Source organism: Gallus gallus, chromosome W (genome assembly GCF_016699485.2).
Source record: "Gallus gallus isolate bGalGal1 chromosome W, bGalGal1.mat.broiler.GRCg7b, whole genome shotgun sequence".
NCBI classification, from domain to species: domain Eukaryota; kingdom Metazoa; phylum Chordata; class Aves; order Galliformes; family Phasianidae; genus Gallus; species Gallus gallus.
Window position 1 is genome coordinate 851,920 of NC_052571.1, and position 27,295 is coordinate 879,214.

The window sequence follows — 27,295 nt, forward strand, 5'->3', positions numbered from 1 at the left end:
ATCTCTCTTCTAATTCTAGTTAATGTCAGAAAACGAGACCCTGTTCTCTGATAGCCCTGATTTGCAAAGTAGGAGATCTGGGCTGTCTCTTAATGATGGATCAGAGCTGCCCTCAAATTTTCATGGTGTATTAACACTTTTGTGTTTCAAGGGGCTCTTGTTTCAATCATGCCAACTAAATTACCTGAACTGATTCCCTCACTTTTCCTACTTTGTCCACGGTGCCTGCTATTTGTTTACTGCCTTATATTTGAAATCATTCCCTTGAGAGTTTACTTTCTGCATAATTTTGAAGTACTGCAGTTTCACTTACATTAAAATAAAAAATTATTATTTTAAAAATTCCATAGAGATGGTGTGTGTTTTTCTTTCTAAGATATTTCCTTAAGACATTTTGAAATATCAGGTTGATGTTCCTGGAAGTGGATTTAGCTCAACCCATTTATACACTCTGATTTTTATATCCCTGTTACTTGAGCTTTGTCCTGAGGCTAATTACATCCTGGGACTGTACTAATTTGTTACATTTTTTAATGCTCACCTTTTTACTGTATTTGTTACAATACAAAACTAGCAGTACCAGCTGGGGCATGGTAGATTCTTTCATACTAGTGCTTTTTTTTTTTTTTTTTTTTTTTTAACTACTGTTGAATAAAATGGTAAATGTGTCAACTAACCAGAATTATTTCATTCACATTAGAAAAATCATCTCTCCACACTTGCTGAAAAGCTGTATACGTTGGTAGAAATTTTAGTTGGAGGGTTGTTAACTGTTGGATGGATACTGAGTATCGTGAAAAAGTGATGCCTGAATTCCAAGCATTTCTGACTTGGTTGCGCTGGCAGCTCTTGTCTGAGTCTCTGACATGAGTCAGATGATGAATTAAGGCTTCTTACAAGAAGGGGAAAATGGGCAAGGAAGTGGTTTAAAACAGTATGCTGGACTGACCCATTTATTTTCTTGCTGTCTGAAGTGTTGTCATCCTATTTTCTGCAGATGGGGAACAGTTTTAAAGACACTATATCAAAATAAATTTGTGAAACTGCCAAGATTTATTCTGGTCCAACACCTTGAAGAGCTGACAGTAATGTTTGCCCTTAAATTACAACGTATAATTTAGTCTGAAGCTTTGTTAAAAAACACTGCTGTATTTTCTTATGACTATTTCTGTGGAAAATATTAAAGTACTTGTTATTATTAGAATTTCTCTTCTGATTCACATCACAATGAGCTTTTTAAACAAAAAAAACATGCATGTTTTCTATGGCTTTGTTCTGTTTGAGTTTGTTCAGTATTCATGTTGGTATTATGCTTATTCCTATTGTACTTTTGTATGTTCCTGACCTAGAATATAAGGTATAACTTCTGTCAGTGTAAATGTTTAAGAACCAGTTTGTCACCTTTCAAGGAGACATTTAAAGAGCTTTGGACAGCAAATGAATGTTGGTTCTGCTGTTACTGCCTGAGGTTCACAGGCCTTGTCAGCTTGGGAAAAAAAAAGTGGTGCTAATGAAGAGCTACTTTCTAAAATGAGATTATCTGCAGATGTTTTTCATCAGCAGGTTCATTATTCTCAAATTTTACAGTATGTATGAAACTGGACAGGTTGTTCTGATTCATCTTTTCAATAAGGAAATGGCATTTAGGTATTGTAGCAGCATGAACAGACCTTGATTAAATGGACAGATTCTTTAGTAGTATATCTAACTTTCCTGCTTTCACAGGTGCTTTTTTTCGTTGTTTTTTGTTGTTGTTGCTGTTTGTTTGTTTGTTTTTTAGCAGTTCTAAGTTAGTTCAAATTATGATATTCATGTTAAAATAAGAGAAATGTGGTGAGTCAAAACAAAGCACTGTCTCACCTAGTACCTGTCCCCCATGGCATCCAGTAGCAGTTGCTCAGAGAAAGAGTGAGAAACGAGCCATATGTTATGTGAAACTTTTCCTGGTATATTCTTCTAGTTCTGGAATTTACATGTCTTGGAGGCATCACTATGTAATTGCTGAAGCAACTGTTGCTTTACTAAAAATGTAGTAAATTGATAAATACAAATGAGTGGTATTACGTTTCTTGTCACTGATAATCATCTCTGTACTTTTAATTATTTTAAACAGTAGGTAGTCAGATATTAAATAAAAGGTTGCCTATGGGGGAGGGATATACAAGTAGGTATGTGTTCTAGGAAAAATTCATTGTATTAATTTTTCACAATTTTTTTTAGCTCCCTTTCCAATCATCAGAACAGTCTCTCCCCTGCCTCAGCTGCCACAGTGTTGTCTTCAAGCACATCACATGCAGTAAGTCCCATTTGCATTTCAACAGATAATTGACATATAGTCAGTTTATCTGATGATTAAGACCCTCTCTTAAAGTTCGTTCTGTCCCAGTACACAAAGAACTGAGATGAGAAGTTTATCTCAGGGAGAAAGGACTGCCAGCTCTCTAGTGGTAAAAAGATTCTCAGTACTACTTGTGATTTGTACTAGGTCAAGAATAACTATTAGAAACTTGCCAGTTGCACAGTTGAAGAGAATATTTTGACCTAGGAAGGGGATGGAATAGAGAGAATTTTTTTGCAACAAGTGTATTAAAAATAATCTTTAGAAGTGGCTGTCTGAAACTGCTCCAAAAGGTGGTGCTAGCACTCTCCACTGAACAGGTTAGCTGGCAATGCAGAGGTGATGGAAAGATATCTGTCATGAGGCAGTTGTCATGACACGATATTAGAGTTTACTGTGTGGCATTGTCGTCACTTGAGTATTTAATGCATTTTAGATAAGGCAAATAGTACTGAATACAGTGCTGTAAATGAAGTTGCATAAATAGAAGTCAGGTGCTTCTGTGTTCTGTGATGGAGTACTTCTGTACAATCCCAGTTAGGTTGTGCTATTCTTTGTGCATGTATTTTAGTTTTTAATGCTTCATCCTAACTGAATGTATAACTTGAAAATTCACACTTAAGCAAATATCCTTTCTTCCTATTGTTGGAGTTGTTATAGTTTGTGTGTTGATGACATTGTTTTGCAAGTGTGATCAGCTTTTACAGTTCAGACACTTTATTGTGCTGAATTCAAACCAGGAACTCCTTCATACTCACATGTTCCTGTAATATATGTGATCTGTGTTTACCACATTGACTCTGTTGTGGAGTGTTGCAGTTTTAATCTTTCAAATTTCACAAGTGCATCGAGGGAATCACAATAGCAGTATTCTGAAAACAAATACTGTCTTTTGGAAGAATACAGGAGTTTATTTAATGTAGATAGTAGCAATAATGCAATGGAGGAACATTTGAGTTTCTGTGATATGATTTTGTGGTGACAGTTGTTTGAATTTAACTTTTGTAGAATAATTTTCTATAAATACTTAAAAATCACAAGCATGCAACTTTGTTGCTTGCTTGGTGTGTAGATCATGCATATACTATTAAACATTATCTTGCATGTGCTGCTGTTACTTAAAAGATTTATTTGTTTTTCCCCAGTATCTTTCACTGTGGTTTATTTGCTCTGTGATTCTCATTCTTTTTTGTCTTCTTTCTAGCACACTAGTGTTGAGAACACAACTTCACTCCAGCCCTCAACAACCTTTTCAACTGCTTCAACCTCAGCCACTAGCACCACCTCTTCAGTTGTCAGCATATCAAGCAGTATGAACACTACAAACAGCCTTGGCCTGAGTGTTACCAGTGTGTCTATACCAGCTGCTACTGCACGAGCAGCTCCCTTAGTGTCTTCAGGTTTGCAATATTAACAGATCACATGGATAGACAGAGGATTTCAATCTACAGGGTTATCAGTTGAGCATCTCACAGCAATTCTTCCACATTCTTGACTAGCATTTTCAGCATGTTTTATTTGCTGGCTTATAAAATAAATTTGCCTACTTTGTGTATTTCAAATATTTGTTAGGGTGTGATGTGACATTTATAAAGCTCTTTGGAGACAGAATGTGCTAAATAAATAAACACCAGAGCAATTCCAACTTTAAGTTTTGGACCAGGAGATTTGCACATTTTGTATTCCAGGTTGTGATCAACTCTTGGCTGTGAGTGAGTTCACTTTAGCTTTAATTTCAGACCCTTCTGTGACTTGAATTCATTTGTCAGTATCAAAATAGACTGCAGTGTTGTCATTATCATATGTCAAATCTCTACTGACACATCTACAGAGAGGAAAGAAATATCTGATGTCTGGGTTATTCCATGGCAATAAACATTTTAGAAGAAGGATTCACAGACAAAGAAGGTGGGGAGGCTTGCACTGAAGTGGAAGCAAGGCTAAATTCCTCTATTGCTTCTCTAATCAACTTAGCCTCCTAAAAGGAAATCCTATAGAGGGAAGTGAATGATTTCAAAATTACGACCAAACTTACATATACAAGAATTTCTCACTTGAGATGTCTGACTGGATGAATAACTTTTTTACCCTTCTGCTTCCTAGCTCTGCTTCATGGAGGCAACTGAAACTGTCTCAGTCATCTTTGCTTTTCCCAACTGCAATAAGTCACCCACAAAAAGTATACTGGTAGCATTTAATGCTTTGCAGTCTATTGCTGGTGGCAAGGGGGAATGTATTGACAGAGCAGAAAATGAAAGAAGAGAATTTATTCTCAGATAAAGAACAATGCCTAAATTTTACTTTTGGGAGAGGACCAAGGAAAGAAATTCCTGTGTAATTCTTCTAATCTTCTCAAAGTAAATGACAAAATTGGACTGTTATACACTGGGATTGTTTTCAGTCTGAAGTAGTTTGTGCTTTCCCTTCCTTGATGTATGTTTAAGCTCTTCAGACTATTTTGAGCATTTTCATTAACTAGCACTAAATTTTTCTGTGTAGCTCTTTATATGCTATGATAGTTCTTAAGCCCTGGGAGCTGCACTATCTTGTCTCAGTGCTGAAGCCTAGTTTTTTCCAAAGGCTTGTTAAAGTGTCTGTATTTTGGTTCTACAGGCAAAGCTCCTCCAAACTTGCCCCAGGGTGTACCACCCTTGTTGCATAATCAGTATATTGTGGGACCTGGAGGACTTCTGCCTGCCTACCCAGTAAGCAATTCAATTGTATCTGTCCTTGATTATTTAAACCTTGATGCAAATGGGCTGTCCAGACCTACTGATGGCTATGTCAAGGCATTTGTGTTGGAACATGTTGCACCTGGAATTCTTGTTCCAAATGCTGAAGAAATATTAAATATACTCTGTTGGGATTTACTGTTCATAGAAAAAATCAGAATTATTGGTACATTCCTGATTTGGCTGCTGTTGAAGCTGAGCACATGTTCTGCTATAGTTTTCAGTGGTATCCAGTTTGAGGCCTTTTCATTTAATTTAGACTTAGGTTTGGGTTATTAGAATAGATTTGCCATTATAATGGTTGAACTGTGCCATTTGTCCTCTGTCATACTTTTTAAGATTGCACAAAACTTTTTGATGTCCAACCAGGATGAACATAATTTATCTATTATTTGAATCAGAAACTGTTCTAACCATCCTTCTGTATCACACTGAATGTGAGGGGTTAACTAGTTTGCTCTATAGCCTACTCATTAAGTCTTTGTCATATTCTCAGAAATAATAATTGCAGTAAAGAACACTGTTACTTTTATTTCTAAATCAGAATGCCCAGTAGATTTTTCACTAATTCATAAATATGCATCTGTAAAAACAGTATTGAAGACTTGACAGTCAAACTCTTCTCGGGGGACTACTGTCATCAGAAAACATAAGTGACGAACCATTTTGAGCTCTACTTAGTTTTTCTAGCCTTAAAATTCCACAGTGCTCTGTAATTGCACAATACAACATATGCCCATATACCTTTAATGTAGACTGGGCCTAGAAAAGTGTGATAATGTTATATTTTTCTTTCTTTGAGCAGATTTATGGTTATGATGATCTCCAGATGCTTCAATCCAGGCTGCCAATGGTAAGTAAATGGCTTGGTTTATTTCATTTTAAACAAGCCATATATTTCATTGTTGACAATCTGTGCAACACAAATTACTTCATTTGATGATGATTGATTCGATGATGATTAAGAGCTTATTCTTATGTTACATGTTCTATTTTTATCAAAAAGATACAAACAACTTCTCTAGATGGTGTAAATTGATAGTGATTGCTATGTTTGTCCATCTGCAGACTGTAAATAGAACTGTGCTCTGTGCTTTTGACTAGAGAAATTTTTATGTCTGAAATAACAGTATAAAATCTTGTCATATATAGTTGAAATCTGGGCATGAACTTTTTCTCTTAGCCAAGGGATGGGCTTGAACAGCAAGGCATAGTATGCAAATTGACATTCACTAGGTGCATCTAAGAGGTTGTGGAGACTCTTAAAGCTGGAGATCTTTGCATATGTATATGGCAGCAAATGCATCAGCAGGTGAGCTGCAGGAGGGAATTATTCAAAATTTTCTTACTTACCTGGATCCAGACTATAAATAGCATATGAGAGAAACTCAGATCCCAAGCAGATAGATTCACAAGGATCCTCAGCCTAGAATGCAGAGAATTGTTGTGTTGTCACACACACACACACCCAGTAAGAAACTCAGAAAGTTTGGTAGTATGTAACTGAGAAAAGAAAAAGGATTAAGTGGTACACTGTACTCATAAAAGCAAAAATGGAGCGATGAACAGTGATCTGGAAAGAGGAGTTACTGGATGAATGTTGTAGTTAGTCTCAAGTCTGTACCAAGTCTTCCATGTGCAATCTGACAGGTAGTGGGATGGAGTACAGGAATGTCCCAGACAAAACCCTGTCTGTCTGTTCATCCTGAAAATCGAAGGAAGAGTAGGATAATGTTGTGGTTAAGTTTTGGAAATGTTCTATGAGAACAGAAAGTAGTTCAAAAAGAAATGGTGTTTCAGAAGAACTAGTCTGACAGATAACTGAATTGACTTAGAAGATAAAATGTAGATAATATCTGATCATGTTAAATTGAAAGAAAAATGTATTGCCAGAAGAAAGAAGAAGTGAGACCAAAAATAGAAGTATTGGGTAACGATACAAAGTTGGAATATTTACTATAAAGGGAAAAACGAAGCCATGGAAAAAATACTAGTACTTTGCTTCAGAAGAAGCCTCATATTTGTCACACAATTATAGTGGAAAACTGACTATCATCCTGTTCCTGGGAAGTTGGCCATATATTCAGCGGAAGACTTTAAAATGAGGTCCAATATAACTAGCACACAATGATTTAGAAATAAGTGATGAAGGTTTCTGAAAACCTTTTGTTTGAGGATGTCTTATTTTCTAGTAAAAAGCTTTTCTGAAACCTGAAAAGTTGCAGAGAGAGCAGATTACTCCACATTGAGATAAAAGGAAAGATCAAACTAAACAAAGACCTGGCAACTTGATATCAGTTTAAGAAAAAGTTACAGATTAGCTAAAAAAAATACATCAAATATCATCAAAAAACAAATAAGATACTGTAATGAATTAGGGAAATGAGAATAGCGGTATTAAAATAAGAACAACCCTGTCCAAGACAACAACAAAAAAAACACAACCCAAACCAACAAATCTATGGAAGAAATATTTGACTTGATGAATATGAAGTTAAAAAAAAAAAAAAAAAAAGGCAACGGGCACGAACAAGAATATGTTTGGATCAAAATTAAATAAAAACATACTAATAATGAAAACTATGACAGGTCAGTACTGCAGAAAGAGCGTTAGGAATAGGTTTGTGGTTCTACACCAGACACTCTCCCCAGAAGACACAACTGTGATGATGAGTTTGTTATAACATGTATTCACTAAAGACAAGGGATGAAAAGTTCTGGAAACATGGGAAGGGTCTCCTCAGCAAGCACGGGTGAAAGAGGTGAGGTGAAGGAGAGAACATGAGCTGTAGCCTAGGCTCAGTGATGTGCACAGTGCAGGTGATTAGGAGGTGCAAGGGCTGTGGGCTTTACGCAGTTGTGGTCAGAGTGGGCACCTGGGGCTGCTGTCACAAAGATGTGTGCTGCTCTGAGTCTGTCTTAGCCTCTGGCTGAAGCTGTTGAAAGTAGGGAGCACATTTGTGGTCTCCTACCTCACCTCCACTCTTCCATTGGTATTGTTTGAAGGTTTGTGCCAGAAAGATGGTATAGTTGGGGTTTTCCCATAAAGGCAGAGGATGCTCTTAAAGGAGATGAAGTGGGGATCTGGTACTGTAAGTCTTAGTTCCTGAACAGAAGAAAAGGAGTTATAGCAGTAGAGAAGATTGGTTTCTGCATAGGATGCTATAGCTCATAAGTAATTTTAAGAAGCCTGTCTGATTCTTAGATTTGTGTACTCAGGAAGAAACTGTCCATGTCAGTTTGGAGTTGCCCTCACCTTTGGTTGACAAGGAATGAGTCTATGCATGCTGTCATGGCTGTGAGGCTGCTCTTGCTTAAGGGCAGCACTGGTACTAATATGAAGCAGCTGCCTGAGGCTGACAGTGTGCTCTTGGGGCAGAGAAATAAGGATTTTGTTGGGATGTGAGTCTGCCTGTGAATGCACACCTACCTGTGAGCATTTCACTGCTGTACTGGTTAAACATAAGAATTCTATACAATAAACATAGAATCACGGAATCATAGAATCAACAAAGTTGGAAAAGACCTCTAAGATCATCCAATCCAACCACCCATCTACCACCAATATTTCCTACTAAACCGTGTCCCTCAGTACAACATCTAAACATTTATTGAATGCCTCCAGAGACGCTAATTCCACCACCTTCCTAGGCAGCCCATTTCAGCACCCGACCATTCTTTTAGAGAAGTATTTCCTAACATACAGACTGAATCACCCCTGGCACAAGTTGAGGCCATTCCCTCTAGTCCTATTGCTAGTTAGCTGGGAGAAGAGGCTGACCCCTATGTATGGGAACTGTTGAATCACGGCCTGAACCTCTGATTGACCACCTGAGGCGAGCGCTGAGTCAGCCGCAGGGGCACAGCTGAACGCAATTCACCTGTGTGACCGGAAGGGGTGGAGCCTGGCTGCGCCTCTCCTAGACCCCATTTAAGGGCTGACTCCCAAGGAAGAGGAATCTCTATCTGGAGATCACTCTTCTTGGAGCCTTTCTGTAAGCCCAGGACATAGGTAAGCTCTTTATTTCATTACTTCTTTGTAAATGTGGTAATCTCTCTGATCCTATACCTGTATCCCTATTTACCTTTCAGTCTGTATACCTGTTTGCCATATACCCTTACTTCACCACGCCCTCCCTTCAGGTAGTTGTAGAGAGCAATAAGGTCACCTTGTCATGGTTTTGTGTTTTTTGTTATTGGTATTTCACTTCATAGAATCATAGAAACACTCAGGTTGGAAAAGACCTTAAAGATCATCGAGTCCAACTGCAACCTAACTATCCTACCCTAACTCTAACAACCCTTTACTAAATCATATCCCTGAGCACCACATCCAAATGGTTGTTAAACACATTCAGGGATGGTGACTCAACCACCTCCCTGGGGAGACTATTCCAGTGCTTAACAACCCTTTCTGTAAAGAAGATTTTCCTGATATCCAACTTAAACTTACCCTGGTGCAACTTGAGGCCATTTTCCCTCATTCTGTCACCAGGAAGAAGAGACCAACCCTGCTCTGCTGTAAGCACCTTTCAGGTATTGGAAGAGAGCAATAAGGTCTCCCCTCAGCCTCCTTTTCCCCAGACAAAACAGCCCCAGTTCCTTCAGTCACTTCTTGTAGGGAATATTGATTTGACCCTGGTGGTGTTTAAAGAGCGTTTGGATGTTGTGTTTAAGGGACATGGTTTAGCGGGAACCATTGATGAAGGGCAGATGGTTGGACTGGATGATCCTGTGGGTCTTTTCCAACCTTAGTGATTCCATGATTCTCCAAGCCCTTCACCGGCCTTATTGCCCTTCTTTGGACCTGCTCCAGCACCTCAATGTCCTTTCTGTACTGAGGTGCCCAAAACTGAACACAGTACTCGAGGTGAGGCCTCACCAATGCCGAGTACAGGGGCAGGATGATTTCCCTAGTCCTGCTCGCCACACCATTCCTGATCCAAGCCAGGATGCCATTGGCCTTCTTGGCCACCTGGGCACACTGCTGGCTCATATTCAGCCAACTGTCTATCAGTACACCAAGGTTCCTTTCCATCAGGCAGCTTACTAGCGACTCCTCCCCAGGCCTGTAGGATTGCCTGGGGTTGTTGTGACCAAAATGCAGGACCTGACACCTGGCCCTATTGAAACTCATACAGTTAACCTTGGCCCATTGGTCCAGTCTCCCCTCTGGCAGATCAACACTCCCTCCCAACTTGATGTCATCTGCGAACTTACTGAGGGTGCACTCAATCCCCTCATCAAGATCGTTAATAAAGATGTTAAATAGAAGCAGCTTCAGTACCGAGCCCTAGGGGACACCGCTCATGACCAGCCGCCAACTGGATTTAACTCCATTGACCACAACTCTTTGGGCCCGGCCATCCAGCCAGTGTTTCACCCAGCGGAGCGTACACCCATCCAAACCATGGGCAGCCAGCTTCTCCACGAGAATGTTGTGGGGGACAGTGTCAAAGGCTTTACTGAAGTCCAGGTAGACCACATCGACAGCCTTACCTTCATCCACTAAGCGGGTCACCTTGTCATAGAATGACATCAGGTTTGTCAGACAGGATCTACCATTTGTAAACCCGTGCTGACTGGCCCTGATTCCTTGGTTGACCTTTAACTGGTCCATGATAGCTCCCGAGATTATCCATTCCATAACCTTCCCTGGCACCAAGGTGAGGCTGATAGGTCTGTAGCTACCAGGGTTATCTTTCTGGCCCTTTTTGAAGATGGGCGTCACATTTGCCAGTCTCCAGTCTGCCGGGACATCCCTGGTTAGCCAGGACTGCCAAAGGATGATGGAGAGTGGTTTGGCAACCGCATCCACCAACTCCCTCAGCACTCTAGGGTGCAATCCATCTGGCCCCATGGACTTGTGAGCATCCAGCTTTCGGAGCAGGTTCAAAACCATCTCACTGTGGATCATGCAGGGCCTATTCTGTTCCCCATCTCTATCTACCAGCACAAGGGGCTGTGCTCCCAGGGAGTAACAAGTCTTACTATTAAAGACTGAGGCAAAGAAGGCATTAAGTACCTCAGCCTTATCCTGATCCTTGGTCACCAAGGTGCCCACAGCATCCAACAAGGGATGGAGATTCTCCCTAGCCCTCCTCTTGCTGTTGATTTATTTATAGAAATATTTATTGTTGGCCTTCACCTTAGTGGCCAAGTTCTAGCTGGGCTGCGGCTTTTGTAATTTTCTCCCTGCACAGCTTCACTACCGACCTGTAATCGTCATAAGTAGCTTGCCCACTCTTCCAGAGACCATAAACTTTCCTTTTGTTCTTGAATTCCAGCCAAAGATCTCTGTTCAGCCAGTCCAGCCTCCTTGCCCGTTGGCTTGTCTTCCGTGACTTGGGACTTAGGTGACACTTCATAACATCATGTAGTGCACTGGGAGTTTAAGAGTTAATGCTCCAGTTCCATTCATTGTCGATAGTTACAGGTATACCTTGCTTAGAAGAGAACTACAAATCCCAGAAGACTTCGCTGTTCCAAACTAAAACTTAGTTTTAGAACAAACCTCTCTGTATTCTCAGAGAGCTTTGTAAGAAAGCTTATCAGTACTGCTGAACTTATCAAGGACTACCTTGAAGTCTGGGTGAACTGCCAATCCACTTGGAATTTCGCAAACTCTGAGTGTTGTGCTGTAAAGAGAAAAAAATGCATTTGCTTTCTCCTGTAAATCTGTTCATCAAGAGATTGCATTCTGTCATTTTTCCTTTTAATACTCAGAACATACTGGGCCTTTATTAAGTCTGCCACTCTGCTCTATGTAGCTGTATGTATATACAATAAACTGAAAACACTGATGGAAATGCCTGTCTGGTGTCTACATACAATGTGGCATAGAATCATAGAATCGCTAAGGTTGGAAAAGACCCACAGAATCATCCAGTCCAACGATTCGCCCTTCACCAACTGTTCTCGCTAAATGAATTCTCGCATGAATTGGACATTGAAAGTTATATCCCAAAGGAAGTTGCTAATTTTACAGAACGTGAATTTTATAAAGGCTTCCAGTCTCTCCCTTGAATCCCTTGTACATTTTTTGAACGCTCATCCGATGATCATGTTGTCAGTCTCCCTGCATGTACTCCTCGTAATTTCACTCAGTATCTGTATTTATAATATTTTGAGGAAGATATAGAATCATAGTCATAGAATCATAGAATGGCCTGGGTAGAAAAGGCCCACAATGCTCATGTAGTTCCAACCCCCCGCTATGTGCAGGGTCGCCAACCAGCAGCCCAGGCTGCCCAGAGCCACATCCAGCCTGGCCTTGAATGCCTGCAGGGATGGGGCATCCACAGCCTCCTTGGGCAACCTGTTCAGTGCGTCACCACCCTCTGGGTGAAAAACTTCCTTCTCATATCCAACCTAAATCTCCCCTGTCTCAATTTAAAACCGTTTCCCCTTGTCTTATCGCTATCCACCCCTATAAACAGCTGTTCCCCCTCCTGTTTATACGCTCCCTTCAAGTACTGGAAGGCCGCAATGAGGTCTCCCCGGAGCCTTCTCTTCTCCAAGCTAAACAAGCCCAGTTCCCTCAACCTTTCCTCACAGGAGAGGTGCTCCAGCCCTCTGATCATCTTAGTGGTTCTTCTCTGGACCCATTCCAATATGATGGAGGAATTGTGTACCTTGCTTCATCATGATGAGCCTGATGAACCCCTGGTGGCATCACGGACACTTGATGAGAATCACGATTATCAAAAGTCTACTAAAGAGGCTGATCAAATTGATTTGCTCCCTACCTGTATCGTTCAGTATCTCAGCTATTAAAAGCAGACATCCTCCGGCTTGAACAAGTGACAACAATAAGACAACGTTGTGTATTGCCTTGTGGAGTTACCTACATGACCATGGAGAAGAGATGAAGAATTAGCATAAAAAGCCCACTCCTGCACTTCAAGCATGGGTAAAAGAATTACAAAACAGATTAACCACCAAGGAGAACTCCTCCAAAAAGGTGATTGCTCCAGTTGCTGTGGGACACATCAAAAGCTGTAAAGGTCCTGATAATGACTCACAGGAGGAGAAAGATAGAGGTAACAAATAGAGGGGCCCTGCCCCCAGCTGAGGGAGGCAAGGGATAACAGAGTGTATTGGACTGTGTGGATTCGATGGACATTTGGAATAGCTGCTGTAGATATAGACAGCATTAAGCAGCTATCTGTTTTGCCTGGCCTATTGGAAAATCCCTCTTTTGTGGGGTTGCTATGAGTAAAAGAGCAACAGGTACCGATTGCTACAAAAGTGGTGATTGCTACGAAAGTGGTGCACGGATGGCAGTACTGTTGACACTGCTAGTGCCTTCTTTTCCATTCCTTTGGGCACAGAATGCAGGTCGCAGTTTGCTTTCACCAGGAGGGGCGTTCAGTATACCTGGAACTGTTTGCCCCAGGGGTGGAAACACAGCCCAACCATTTGCCACGGGTTGATCCAAGCTGCACTGGAACAAGGTGGTGCTCCTGAGCACTTAAAAAACATTGACATTATTGTGTGGGGCAACACAGCAGGGGAAGTTTTCAAGAAAGGAGAGCAAATAATCCAGATCCTTCTGCGTGCTGGTTTTGCTGTTAAGTGAAAGAAACTGAAAGGACCTGCCATGTCTCTGCCCATTAGCAAGAAAGAGACAATCTTTTCTGGGTGTAGTGGGCTTTTGGAGAATGCATGTTCCAAACTACAGCCTCATTGTAAGCCCCCTTTATCAGGTGATGCAGAAGTAGTATAATTTTGTGTGGGGTCCTGAACAGCAGCAGGCTTTTGAGCAGATTAAACAGGAGATAACCCGTGCTGTGGCCCTGGGGCCAGTACAGACAAGACAGGATGTAAAGAACAGTCTCTACATTGCTGCTGGAGAGAAAGGTCCCACCTGGAGTTTGTGGCAAAGAACCTCAGGAGAGACCCGAGGCCGACCCCTGGGATTCTGGAGTCGAGCATACAGGGGGTCTGAAGAGTGCTGCACTCCAACTGAGAAGGAGATCTTAGCTGTGTATGAGGGGGTTCGGGCTGCTTCCAAAGTAATCGGTACTGAAACGCAGCTCCTTCTGGAACCTCAACTGCCACAGATCAGTGTTGCTGTTTTGTTTTTGGGCCCATCTCTACCCTTTTCCCTGTTTCCCTTTTCTCTTTCCGGGGCATGGATCCATGGTTCTAGTTGACGAATCAACTTCAGAATGGGGAGCAAGGAATCCCTGTTGGTGCGGTACTGCCGTCTGTACACTGTCTTTGTAGCAATCGGTACCTGTTGCTCTTTTACTCATAGCAACCCCACAAAAGAGGGATCTTTCAACAGGCCAGGCAAAACAAACAGCTCTCTTTTCTCTCTTTGCTCCCTGTCTTCTTTACCTACAGCATTAGTGTAAGGACTTCAATTTCAGAAACTTTTATTTATTTATTTATTAGCTCCAATTCCAATTATATTGTATTATACTGCATTTTCTCACATTCTGCTATTATATTTAGCAAACTAAGTTTTTTCCCTTAGCTCGTTGCCATTGTTTTCTTCATCTAGGACCCTCTCCCTACCTTTTCCCTCCCCCCCTCATCCCCCTACACTTCTTGGGACGTGGATTTTTTTGGTCATTTTACCCCCTTGCCATGGACACTAGTCTGAACCAGGCCGAACCATGACAGTGACTCATGCTGAAGTTGATAAAATTGAATTACCTGGAAAAAAAATGGCTGATGAAATTTAAAGTTATAGCAAGTATTTGCAATCCTAAGTCTTTTTCATGTTATTTCATGTTCAGTAATGGAGGAGTGTAGGAAACAGCAGTGACATGCAGAAATGAGGCGAGGTAGAAGGTCCAGTTAACTGAGAAAGCATTTGATGTGGTGGGACATTTGAAGAGGTGGGTGTGAATGAGGATGCTTTTCCAGTGTTAATGTGTGGAATTGAAACAGTTAATACATACATATTGTAGAGCAAACAAAGGCAATGACAGAGCCTTTATTTGAGAAATAGGCGCTATAGGAAAAGATATCAAAGAGGAATTAACTCACCCCTCCCAGCAAGAGTTTGGAGAAAGGGGCACGCTGAGCAATGCAGTCTTCTTCCACTTGTACTCTCGCACCGCAGGAGAAGGGCAGGGGGAGGGGAAAGCCGCACAGACTCAGATTCAGACTGCACACACACTCCCAGAAGCATCGCTGAGACAGAAAGGGTGACTCTAAGCCGCCCCCCGCTCCAGGCACTCACGTGCTCATGTATTGGTTCAGGCTGTGACAAAGGAATTCCACTGCACATATGCAGTACATTGGCATACATATTCATTCTTTTCCAAGAATATATTAATATATGCTAATGTCTCTCTGGGCATGTGCAGTTGCATTTAGAGTGGTCATACACCCGCTTCCTTACTTTATCCCCATTTTTCCACCATCAGCTTCATCACTGAAACTTTTGGCTGACCTTTAGCTGATTTTCCCCAATTTGGCAAATTTCCATCGCTTGTTAGGCCATAATGAGCAAATTCCAAAACAATATCTTTGAAAATTCGAGGAAAATGTCCTTGCACCTGGTGAAATGCAAAAATAAGTAGTCTATTAAGACTCCAGTGCTTCTTGTGAGGCAGAATCTTTGAGGTAAACAAGGCTGTTCACACACTAAGCAAAAGCAAAGTTGAAATGGAGTGTTTTAGAACTAGAACTCATTGATTTCGTTTGCTAAACTAATATATTGGTCCTTAAACTAATATACTGATCCCTATTGCTAAACAAACCAACCTATATCAGAATACCAGCCTCCCAGGCAGAGTTCACCCAGAGAGGGAAGGGCAAACTCTTCAACTGAAAACAAAATTCTGCTTTTCTTTTGCTGGTGTGCTCTGTCATCTCAGAGTACAAGCCTACCCCAAGGTGAAGACTGTCCTACCTTTCTGTATAGAACCTAGAAGAATAATCTAAGGCAGTGATCTCCCCCTTTTTTGATTGTGCACCCTTATAATTTAAAAATGTCTGAACATTCACACTCTTAGTATTTTTTTTACTTTTATTAATGGAACCAAAGAACATTTTCTTCATGTACCCCAATGGATTATCTTGGACACTCCACTTTAAAGACCCCTGACCTAAAGTTTCCTGTAACATATAGTTTAGATACTTCTTTCAGTCATCAGGTAGTAACTCTTTTTGTTCCAGTTTTCTTTTAAGTTTGTACTTTTTTTCTAGGTGATTTTTTTTTATCTTTTAGAGAACAAGGCATGGTATAAGCCCTACATCCATGTTGCAATTATAGCCATACCCCTGAGTCTTTGGCATCTTGCATGTTCTTTTGCTCTTCCAGGCGCTCTCCTGCTGGAAGATGACAGCTCTGAGCTGAAGGTTGGGAGAGAAGAGCTTTTAGTTGTTGCCTTTAAGCGGAGATGGACGCTCAGCTCATAGAGTTTCTCTCTTCTATGCCTTTACAGTCAGAGCTGCCAGGGCTTTTCAGCTGGCAAGAGGTGGGAGTACTCATGGTTATCAAGACCATGAGGTGTTGAGAAGCTGCTCTTGCTTCTTTGTCAGCAGCCACCTCTTGGACTGAGCATGTGTGTGTTTCAATGTTTGTTGGGTTTTTTTCTGTTAATTAAAATTGTTCTTGCTTCTCAGGTCCTAAACTTCCTTTCCTCTAGGTGCTTTGGCAGATTACAGCAGAAGCTTTATCCTGGCTCATAAAATTACCATTAAGAGATGAAGTATTTGTAGATGATATTAAGTGTCTATAAAAATAGATTTAGTTTGAAATTGAGGTAAGTCTCTAGCTATGTTGTAAGCCTTGGCAGAAGCTCATCTTATAGCTTCCCTTATTTCTAGCTTTTAAAATTCTTATGTTTATAAGACAGGATTTGTAAGAACTGTTCAGCTCTGTGTTGTGGTTTAACTTGGCAGGTGGCTAAGCACCACACCTCGTTTGCTCACTTTCCCCCCTCCCAGTGGGATGGTGGAGAGAACTGAAAAAAACAAAGTAGAACTTGTGGGTTGAGATAAAACTATTTACTAAGATAGAAAAAAGAAAAAGGGGAAAAAAAAAAGATAATAGTTAAGACATATACATAGATACATATGTATGTATATAACAGTTGATGCACGAGCAATTGTTTGCTACCCACCAACTGATGCCCAGCTAGCCCCTGAACAGCAGAAGAGAGAGAGATGAACTCCTACTCCCTTCAAAACTTTCCTTCCACATGATGTCATATGATGTGGAATATCCCTTTAGCCAGTTAAAGTCAGCTGTCCTGATTCTGTCCCATCCCTTGGGCTCCTGCAGCTACTCGCTGGTAGGACCTGAGAAACTGGAATGGCCTTGGCTCTGTACAACACTGCTTAGCAACAACTAGAAATATTGGTGAGTTATCAACATTGTTTTTCTCCTAAAACCAAAACATAGCATCATATTGGACACTATGAAGAAAAACAACTCTGTCTCAGCTGAAACTAAGACACTCTGTTATGGTTTCAACTATTAATAAGTAATGTCTCTTCAAGGATTACTATGGAATTACATTCCCCACTCCTGCAACCTTGACAGGCAGAGATGGGAGCCTTGCTAACAACCCATACTCAGGTGAGTGCTATTTAAAGGCAAGGATGATAAATGAGATGTGTTTGTTTCTAGGTGCAGGTCATCCTTTTGTTGCTGGAAGAACAATCATTTTTCCTTCTATAGGCAATTAAACTCACCAATCCAAAATAGGCAAATAAAAGCAAGCATCTCCTTCTCAACTTTGACATTATTTTTTCTTCATGGCTTTGGTTGGTAATTCATACATGACCTCTTCTGGGATAAAACTGGGTAGTCTTCTGATGAAAAAGTGCAAAATTGTTAAAAATGTAAATGGCAAGGTCATCTTGTGCCCTTCCCAAGCATATACAGGTGTTTGGAAAATATCCAATTGTTTAATCAGTCTTTTCCTTGAAGCTGGCTTTTTTTTCCTTTTTTTGGCATTGGAATAGAACCTTTCAGAGCTCCCTCAGCAGCTCCCCATGCTTGGTTATTGCTATTTTAGCACTTGTATGTTCCTACCAGGAGCTGCCTCTAACAGGCTCACCCCTGCCCTCCTCAAGTCTAATGGACTTAATTCTCAAAAGCATATGGCCTAAGAAGCCCTTCCTCACTCTTGCTCTTTTCTTGTTCTTCAGTTATCAGTGTGCAAAGATGAGATTAATGCCATACAGCATATTCAGAAAGTGGTTTTCTTCCACTGCCATCTGATTATAGCTTAAAACTGTAGCCATAGGTTTTATAATTGCTATAATGCAGCTATTAAATGTTGTCATGTTTCCTGGCAACCAACAATGAAGACTACTGGTTAGGGATGAGACAGATGTGATATGTCACTTCCTTACAGAAACAGAACAAAAACAAACGCATGAACATGCTACTCTGTAGGCTGTCAGTAAATGCAAGTGTTCTAGACTTTTCTGCTTCGTAGTCACTTCTCTTGGGAAGCTGATTTTAAGTCAATAACTAAATTTCTTTTCCTACTTCTTCAGTAAGGTGATACACAATGCAAGCGTTGCTTTACTGGCCTTCAGCTACTGTCTCCAGAACTTTGATGTGAGGAATTGGACATCTAACTGGTCATGCTCCAAAAAATAAACATTGACAAAAATATTCCCATCACTATCTGTAAATCCTAACTTGCTCTCAGTCCATGATGCTTGGCTAATTGGTTTAACCTCCAGGAGAGTCATACTTTAACGCAACAACCATTTTGCACTTTGGCTATTTACCACAGTTCTGCTTTTTAGCATATGTTGTTGCAATAATCTGACAGTAATGAATCTGCTCAATGTACTTAAGATAGATTAGTGTCTCTGTTTTATCAGTGGATTAGACATGGTACAGAGTTCTATGCCACAAACATGAACTGTCCCTGTAGCTGTCAGGAAGAGACCGAGAGTTCTTCCCATGAAAACCTGCAGCCTTTCAAGTATAGGATGTGCTTTCTTTTTCTTTTAGCTGTTTATTTGTACTCGGAGGATCCTTGTAGAGAAGCTTTGATCACTTTTCTTCAGTTCTTTCCTTTGCAGGTGATGTAACAAAATTTGGCCGTGGGGATTGTACCTCCCCTGCTCCTGCTACCACTCTAGCCCAGCCACAGCAGAACCAGACACAGACTCACCATACGACTCAGCAGCCCTTCCTCAACCCAACCCTGCCACCGGGGTACAGCTACACTGGGTTACCTTACTATGCTGGGATGCCAGGCATACCTAGTGCATTCCAGTATGGGCCAACCATGTTTGTAAGTGTCACAGTCTCAACTGTAGTAACCCTCTCTTGATGACTCTGGTTTTGCTCTCTCCAGCAAAACCTAACTTATGTCTTCCTTATCCTGCAAGAGATCCCCCCTCCAAAAAAGTTGTGCAAGCATGAAAAAATAACTGCTGTCCCTTCCCCGAGAAAAGAGGAAATTTGGAAGGCCAGAAGTCATGGATGTAGATTACTGTAAATAGTAGGTAGCTACATCTCATGGATCTATAGTGTTCCTGAAAACCCTTAGCAGCCTCTGAAGAGACAAAGGGAGACTCAAAGCTGAATCAGCAAGCTGAGAGTGCCTAGGAAATCCTTTAGAGGAAGAAGGAGACCCCAGCCCAGTAGTCTCAGGAAGGAGAAAGTTACTTGGGAAAAGGTCATACTTCAGGCAGAAGGATAGAGTATTTTAAGACTAAGTTTTATGAAACAACCTCAGGCAGGAGCTGGTTGGTGTTTCATTTGATTCTGGAGCACACTGCAGTTGTTCCTTTTTGGCTTATGGGTAAGAATTTTCTGCCTGCAGTCAATTTTATTGCACGTATGAGTGAAATGTACAGCCTATTCTGAGACACGGTTGCACTTCAATGGGAAGAAAGTCCATATGATGCAGGACCAGGGGCAGCTGTAGCAGGAGACTTGTGGCTTGCACAGAGCTGCTAAAACAAGTTACTGCTTGAAGTGTGAGCACTGCCTCCCATATGATCCCAGTGCTCCCAGATCCAAATTACATTTCCCATGTGAGCTGGAGGTGCCTTCCCACTAGATAACAGAAAGAAGCTTGCTTTTTGTTTGCTGCTCCCTGGCTAATAGCACCTTTTGTTCCCTTCCTCCTTTGTTCAGGTACCTCCAGCATCTGCTAAACAGCATCCCGGAGTCAATTTGAACACTGCCTCGACTCCTTTCCAGCAAGCAAGTGGCTATGGGCAGCATGGCTATGGAGCAGGTATGCTTATCTCCACTGTTGCTCCACTGTTCACTGGAGCATTTACAGAGCTACTTGCACACTGTAACACATTGTCTTGTACACACCAGCAGGCTATGATGACTTAACGCAGGGAACGGCAGCTGGAGATTACAGCAAAGGAGGCTACAGTGGGTCATCTCAAGCACAAAACAAATCTGCTGGCACTGGACCTGGGAAAGGTAATACATGAGACTTGAGGTTACTTTTCAGTGGGATTTAGTAGGGCAAACTCCCAGTGTTGCCAGTGCTTTGCAGTCAGCACAGCAGCCAGAGAAACACGCTCAAAATCAAAAATTTCTAACAGGCAAAGATCTTCGTGAAGAGCAGTTTATTCATTATTGCAATAATGGGCGCACGCCCCCTACTGACAAGGGAGAAATTACGCACCTAGTCAATGAAATCCATTCTGTTATATACCCTGGGTCCATCGCAGGTAAAGCCTCTCCTGGCGCTCATTGGTTGAGTGTCTCAGGCTCCCAATCTTCCTGATGCTGTTGCTACATTACATTTCCATACAATGTCTGTTACCAACCCATTGTCTTTGGGTATGTTCTGTGCTTTTTATGGTGATAGGAGGACAATGTTTCCAAAAATAAGCATATTCATTCTGTCCTGTGCTAGGCTCTCCCCTACCCTATATAATTACCTTACCTAGTGCCTGTGCCAGTTCTACCCAGGTCAGAATGCCCCAGTCTCAACTGGGCTGTTGTTTCAGCTGCTGTCTATATGCTCTGTAACTCATTGCATTGTTTCATACATGGAAATGTTTCCTCTGTAACTGTAAAGTATAAGGGATGTACATAGTTTATATGAAAGCTTTATTTTGCACATGCTGGTTAGACCTGAGAAATGTATACTGAACTGCTAAGCACTAACTAGTTCATCCTTAAGCTTAAGCAAATACCAAGCATTTGCCATGCATCTGAAACACCAACAGGAATGTTCAGTATGTAAGTCTTCAACCAAGAACTGGTCATGCTCTTCTGTGTGGACTGTGAAATGGAGTGATATCCTAGGAAGTGTAGTGTTAGAACAGTGCAAAACCAAGTTCAGTCCTTTGATTTAATAGCCAAAGGAACTACTGCTTTTATTCAAATCCAAGTGAAGTAATCAGAACTGATCTTTATAAATCCACAAATGAGTGGAGAGTTGTCAATGGTCTACGGGCTGGTTCAGCTCCGTTCCATGACTAGTGGGGTAGGGGGACCAACAGATCCACAGATCCATGCCTCGGAAAGGGAAAAGGGAAAAAAAAAAAGGAAAAGGATAGAGAGATGGGCCTAAAAACAACACAGCAGCAACAATCTGAGGAGAAACAAACTAATTTACTAAATAAGATATCGGAATGCAAGATAACACACTATAATACAATATAATACAACATAATTAGAATTGAAGCTAATAAATCAAATATAATGAGAGTGTCCGAAAGCTGAAGGCCTTACTCTAATGCTGTGACGAGATGGCAGTCGCAACAAACATGAGCCAGATGATCAAATAGAGGGGCTGTAAGGTGACCTATGAAGGCCTTTTATCTGTTCCCCCGAGCGGAAATGATAACAGAACAGCAAACAGTCCCCTGGGGAATGTAGTAGTTCTTCTCTTCTGGGACAGGTACCCGGACCTGGAGCACTAACTCTTTACCTCCCAAGTGCACTACACGATGTTATGATGTGGAATACTGACAACCAAAAATCATAAAACCATGACATTCTACCCCTTATTCCACATCACGACATCATGCTTAATACATACAAACAAAAAGCAATAATTAACAAGCATTAAACACACGCACACACAAACATATATATACACATGGAATTACTGACTGCACTCCCCCAACATCAAATGCCCTCGTGGTACACATCGAACATCCCCATTTTTCTGTATCACCCACCAAGTGCACCCAGGTCCCTGGGCAAAACCAGTTCCACAAAAAGGTTTGCCCTTCCCAGAAGCTGGAAGGACCCATACTGCTTTTCCCAACATGTTCTTTATATGTACTACAGGGACCTTATCTCCCTCTACAGTATGTAGGGAGCTGGCAGGACCATTGCGATTGATAGACCCCAAACTGTTGACCAACCAGGTGGCTTCTGCCAAATGCTTCTCATAGAGCTTAAATGTTCCACCACCCATTGCTTTCAACATGGTTTTTAACAACCCATGGTATCGTTCAATTATACCAGAAGCTGGTGCATGATAGGGAATATGATAAATCCACTCGATGCCATGATCTTTGGCCCAAGTATTTACAAGGGCATTTTTGAAATGAGTCCCATTATCTGACTCAATTCTTTCTGGAGTGCCATGTCGCCACAGGACTTGTTCCTCCAGACCCAATATGGTGTTTCGGGCGGTAGCATGGGGTACTGCATATGTTTCAAGCTACACAGTGGTTGCTTCCACCATGGTAAGCACATAACGCTTACCATTGCAGGATCGTGGCAAGGTGATATAATCAACCTGCCCTGCCTCATCGTATTTATACTTTTGCCATCGCCCTTCCCCCCAGAGAGGTTTCATCCTCTTGGCTTGTTTAATTATGGCACATGTTTCACAGTCATGAATAACTTGTGCAATAGCGTCCATACTTAAGTCCACCCCTCGGTCTCTAGCCCACTTATATGTTGCATCCCTTCCTTGATGGCCCGAGGTCTCATGGGCCCACTGAGCCCATGTTATCTGTTCCCCCTGAGTGGAAATGATAACAGAACAGCGAACAGTCCTCTAGGAAATACAGTAGTTCTTCTTCTCTTCTGGGACAGGTGTCTGTAACTGGAGCATTAACTCTTTAACTCCCTGTGCACTACATAATGTTATGGTGTGGAATACGTACAACCAAACATCATAAAACCATGACAACAGTTTGAGTCACTTTGCTTGTGAGTGAGTGTTTTCTGAGCCTTTTGTGGCACCAACCGACCCAGGTTGAAGCCAGCCTTAGTCAGTGATATTAATTCTGCAGGGGCAGAGAAGCTGATCTCATCCTTGGGTATGGATGTGAAAGGATAGGGACACAAGTTTGTAGCAGATGCTGAGGTTCATTGCTCAGCACACTACTGGAAAGCTCTTGAATGCCATGAGAGCCAAATGTATCCCTAATCCTAGGGGAAAATTGGCTTTTTGCAAGCAAACTGTGCATTTAGCACAGCCAGCTGCTGCCCAATGAAGTGCATTTGAATCCCAGCTATATGTGTGTAGTGGACATGGATAACTTATCCCAATGGGCTGATTTCCTGCTTTATAGCAGGAGCAAGGAGCTGAGCATTTCTTCCTGTTCCCTTATGGGGTGCTGTAGGTCTGAGAGCACAGAGCAGACCTAAGGGCATGTGGGGTAGTGGCTGCGGGTCCAGGTGCCTTCACTGAGGTACCAGGACCAAAGCTAAGCGCAGAGTTCCAGTTGGGTGCTGCTTGGCTTTTTCATTGTCAGTGGCTTCTTGTTTTCCAGGTGTTTCTGTAACCTCAAGTAACACAGGTGTGCCTGATATCAGTGGCTCAGTCTATAACAAGACTCAGGTGAGAATTGCTGGATCCTCCTCCCTGTTGGTCTGAGACCAGACTGGTGGTTCCCTGCTTATGAGCATGGTGGCACTCTGCTAGAGCTGTGGCAGCTGGGGGTAGTTCCTAAGCCAGTTGGTCTTGGAGCAGCAGACTTGAGCTTTTCTTATACTGGCTCTGCTTGTTGCTAGAGAGGAGTTTTGTTCTCCATCCTGCTGCTTTTGCCTCATCAATTCTTGGCCAAAGCTGCTGTCACAGATGCAGAGCTCCCTGCACTATCACATGCTGCTTCATGTATGCTGTGCCCTGAGCACAAATAAAATGTGATAGCACCAGTGTTTTTAGAAAGTAGCCCCCAAAGCAGATGAGTTAAGAGGATGTTTGCTTTTCTCCAGCTAGACCAGTCAGTAGCACCCACTGCTATACCTGAGGGTCTCTCTGATGGGTACCAGCACCCCTCTGCTTCACCTCTGTCTATTATTTTGTGTACAGGTTCCCAGAGAGAGCAGAAAGCACTTCAAGCTGTGTTATACAGTGGAGTTACATCTGGCTCCTTTCCTTATCCTTGAACCTTCTGTCAGGGCAGTCAGACTCGTGTGTCTGACTGTGATCTGTGTCCATGGGTAGGACACTAGTCATGCTTAGCATTAGGGGAAAAGCTTTGACCTGGGGAAAGAAAACCTTAGTACAATTTCTTCTTGTCTTTTTGTTGGGCTGCCCTGAGGTCAAGTAATTTAGCCTGAGCTGCCACAAGATGTGAAGGATGGATTTCAAGCAGCTGCTGCTGTCCCATATCCCACTAAGTAAAAAGAGGTCAGGGAAAAAATGAACACAGTAGTCAATGAAATTGACAATTTTAAAAGTTACAGACATTAGAGCAGAAATAAGGATGAAAATGAGTTGAAACTCATCTACTAAATTGCTCACAGATGTTCAGTCTGACTTGCTTATGGGATTGACAAAAGGTGCAGGAATCTGTGTTCAGGTCATTCTTGTTTGGTTGCTGTGGAGCTGTTTGCACTGGTCTTTGATGTTCCCCATTACTTCCTGTGCAGACGTTTGACAAGCAGGGATTCCATGCTGGCACACCACCTCCTTTCAGCATGCCCTCTGCTCTTGGATCTACTGGGCCTCTGAACCCTGGTGCTGCCCCAGGTTATGCTCCAGCTCCTTTTCTCCATATCCTGCCTGCACATCAGCAGCCTCATTCACAGATGCTGCATCATCACCTTCAGCAAGATGGGCAGGTGAGTCAGCCCTTGCTTCCTTCACAAAGTGAGATTGTTCCTACCTACGTCCTAGAGTGGGATTTTTGGTTTGTGTGGTGTTTTTTTCAATTTTTTTTTTATTATTTGTTCAAGTGCCTTGGCAGGATTGCAGACTAGATGCTGTTTACCAGATAGGGGAGGGCTGTGGGACAGGTCCTGCTTGGAAGAGGCTATTGTGATGTAGGGTGCAGGGGATGTGAAGCTGAGACAGGTGCTGCTGTTCCCTGAACATAAGCACTGTGATCAAGGGGAAAAAAAACAAGCAACCCCTTGCAGAGATTGCATGTCAGCTCCTATTTCTGATTTGATGTCACCAACAAATGTGTTTCCTTTCCTCACTATAAAATGTTCACTGAAAGAAGAAAAAAAATGTTATGCTTTGGAGTCCAGAAGTAGAAAATGACTCTTTTATTTACTTGACTGGTGCACTGTCTCTGTTCACACTGAAAGTGCTCCTTTCTTTCCTACAGCTCTACTGTTTTCCTTCTTGTGGTCTGATGCTGTTTTACAACACAGAGAAGCTGACCTTGAGGGAGATTAAGCATTTTTGGTGTTTTTTTTTTTTTGGGGGGGGGGGGGGGGGGGGGAGAGAGGGGAGCTGATATGGTTTACAACTCAACTGGCATCTCCCAGTGTTATCATTCCAGCTGTGTCCTTCTGCAGTGAAGGAGTGACAGCATCCAGAGTGGTGACACTTAGCTGGGAATAGGGCTGGGGGGTGTATCCCTGTGTTCCTGCTTGATGTCTTTGTTGGCCACTGGCCAACATGATGTCAGATCTGGATCTGATGTATTAGTGGATGCTGGGGAGCGGCAGCTCTCCTGGTGCTGTACTGAAGAGCTTGTCTTCCTGGGGGCCTGTAGGTTCTATGGGTCCTGCAGTGTGGTGGCAGCTGATGCTGATACCTCCTTTCTTTTGGTTTGCTAGGGTGGATCCAGCCAGCGCAACCAGCCCAGCACCATGCAGCAAAAGTCTCAGGCTACCAAAACTGCCTATGGCACTTCTCCATACTGGACTAACTAAATCTGGGGAAAAAAAAAAAAAAAAAAAAAAAAAAGCTGAAGCCCAAGCTCATTCCTGAAATTAGTAGAAGTAACTGCTCAGCCAACTGTCTGTGTGGGGAGAACTGTAGCCAGCCAGCCATCCTCTGTGTGACTTGCCTGCTTCCTCTTTGAGTTGCTGTTGTATGTAACATATTTATGTATGTATTTGTAAATGTAACAGAGCCTAAATGTGGTTTTCTGCATCTCAGAGCCTGTTTTATTTTCTTTGTAGGAAGACTAATTATTCACTTCCTGTATACACCTGGGCCTCCTTCCTTGTTTTTCAAGCTTTATGGGCTTTATAACTGTGCCATTTTTATTGGAGCTATTTATTTAGTGCAATTCTAAATTCAGACAAATATGGAGGCGTGGCTCCTAAAAAAGAATCAAGATGTATCCTGTTTGTTTGATTTCTGCCCCCACCCCCCAGTATAGCTGTTATTTTGCTGTGGAAGATGAACTCAGGGGCAGTTAGGTCACCTCTTTATTTTTTAATTTTTAAATAAATAATCAAAAAAAACTTCTTTTGCTTTGGTTTTGGTTTTGTTTCTTAAGCAAGAGACTTTGGATGGCTCAATGGGTCCTGGACCCTCCTTTGCATCATGAAAGGCAAAAACTATGTAGCACTGTCTTAAAACTATAAGCTATTTCTTGTATCCTTTTTGGCCTGAGCCACCCTGCCCAGGATTGACAGAGTGACTGGATGAAAACTTCACCTGTTCTTTCCCCTTTTTTAAAACAAAGACCAGAGAAGCAACTCCTGGTACTGTTGTTATGTACCAGTGCAGTGAATGTTTTAGGAGTTTCATTTCTTTTTAGCCCTTCCTCTTACCTAATAAAAGATATGAGCATATCACATGTTTGTCTGCTTTTCAAAGGCTCAAGGAACAGTTTTGCTTATACAGCTTGTCCTTTTCTACCTCATCCTGCAGCAACCAGAGCAAAGCTCAGTGGGAAGGGGGTACTGTGTAACAGGGCAAAGGTGAGGGAAGGGGTCTGGCTGAGGGCCTGGGGCAAAGGCAGAGCACACTACCTCCTGCCATGAGCTGCTGCTGTCTGCCTCTGGTGCCCTCCATCATCACACTCTGTCTTGATCTCAGCAGCAGCAGTGAATTTAGGTAAGGAGGGAGTGAATCTGAACTATCACCCTGTGTTACTGTGCCTATGAGAAAGTGCTGCTGCTGTGTGCAAGTGCTGAGAGGAAGGT

General features: G+C 42.1%; 1 protein-coding gene across 10 annotated transcripts in view; it reads left to right on the forward strand.

Annotated features, from left to right (window-relative positions):
• The window catches only part of UBAP2L2 (ubiquitin associated protein 2 like 2), a 115,005-nt gene extending 88,394 nt beyond the window's left edge, over positions 1-26,611 (forward strand). For 2 of the 10 annotated variants that reach the window (XM_040655184.2, XM_040655181.2), the window contains exons 18-28: positions 2,221-2,296; positions 3,543-3,738; positions 4,952-5,043; positions 5,876-5,923; positions 17,539-17,617; positions 19,087-19,301; positions 20,153-20,255; positions 20,345-20,455; positions 23,728-23,795; positions 24,833-25,024; positions 25,973-26,611. In XM_040655184.2, the coding sequence (XP_040511118.1) occupies positions 2,221-2,296; positions 3,543-3,738; positions 4,952-5,043; positions 5,876-5,923; positions 17,539-17,617; positions 19,087-19,301; positions 20,153-20,255; positions 20,345-20,455; positions 23,728-23,795; positions 24,833-25,024; positions 25,973-26,068 (1,276 nt within the window). In that variant the 3' untranslated portion in view covers positions 26,069-26,611. Of the gene's footprint in view, positions 1-2,220; positions 2,297-3,542; positions 3,739-4,951; positions 5,044-5,872; positions 5,924-17,538; positions 17,618-19,071; positions 19,302-20,152; positions 20,256-20,344; positions 20,456-23,727; positions 23,796-24,832; positions 25,025-25,972 lie in introns of those variants that run through there. The other 8 variants (NM_001277104.1, XM_040655175.2, XM_040655177.2 and 5 more) reach the window with 8 other exon arrangements.
• The last annotated feature ends 684 nt before the right edge of the window (positions 26,612-27,295 follow it).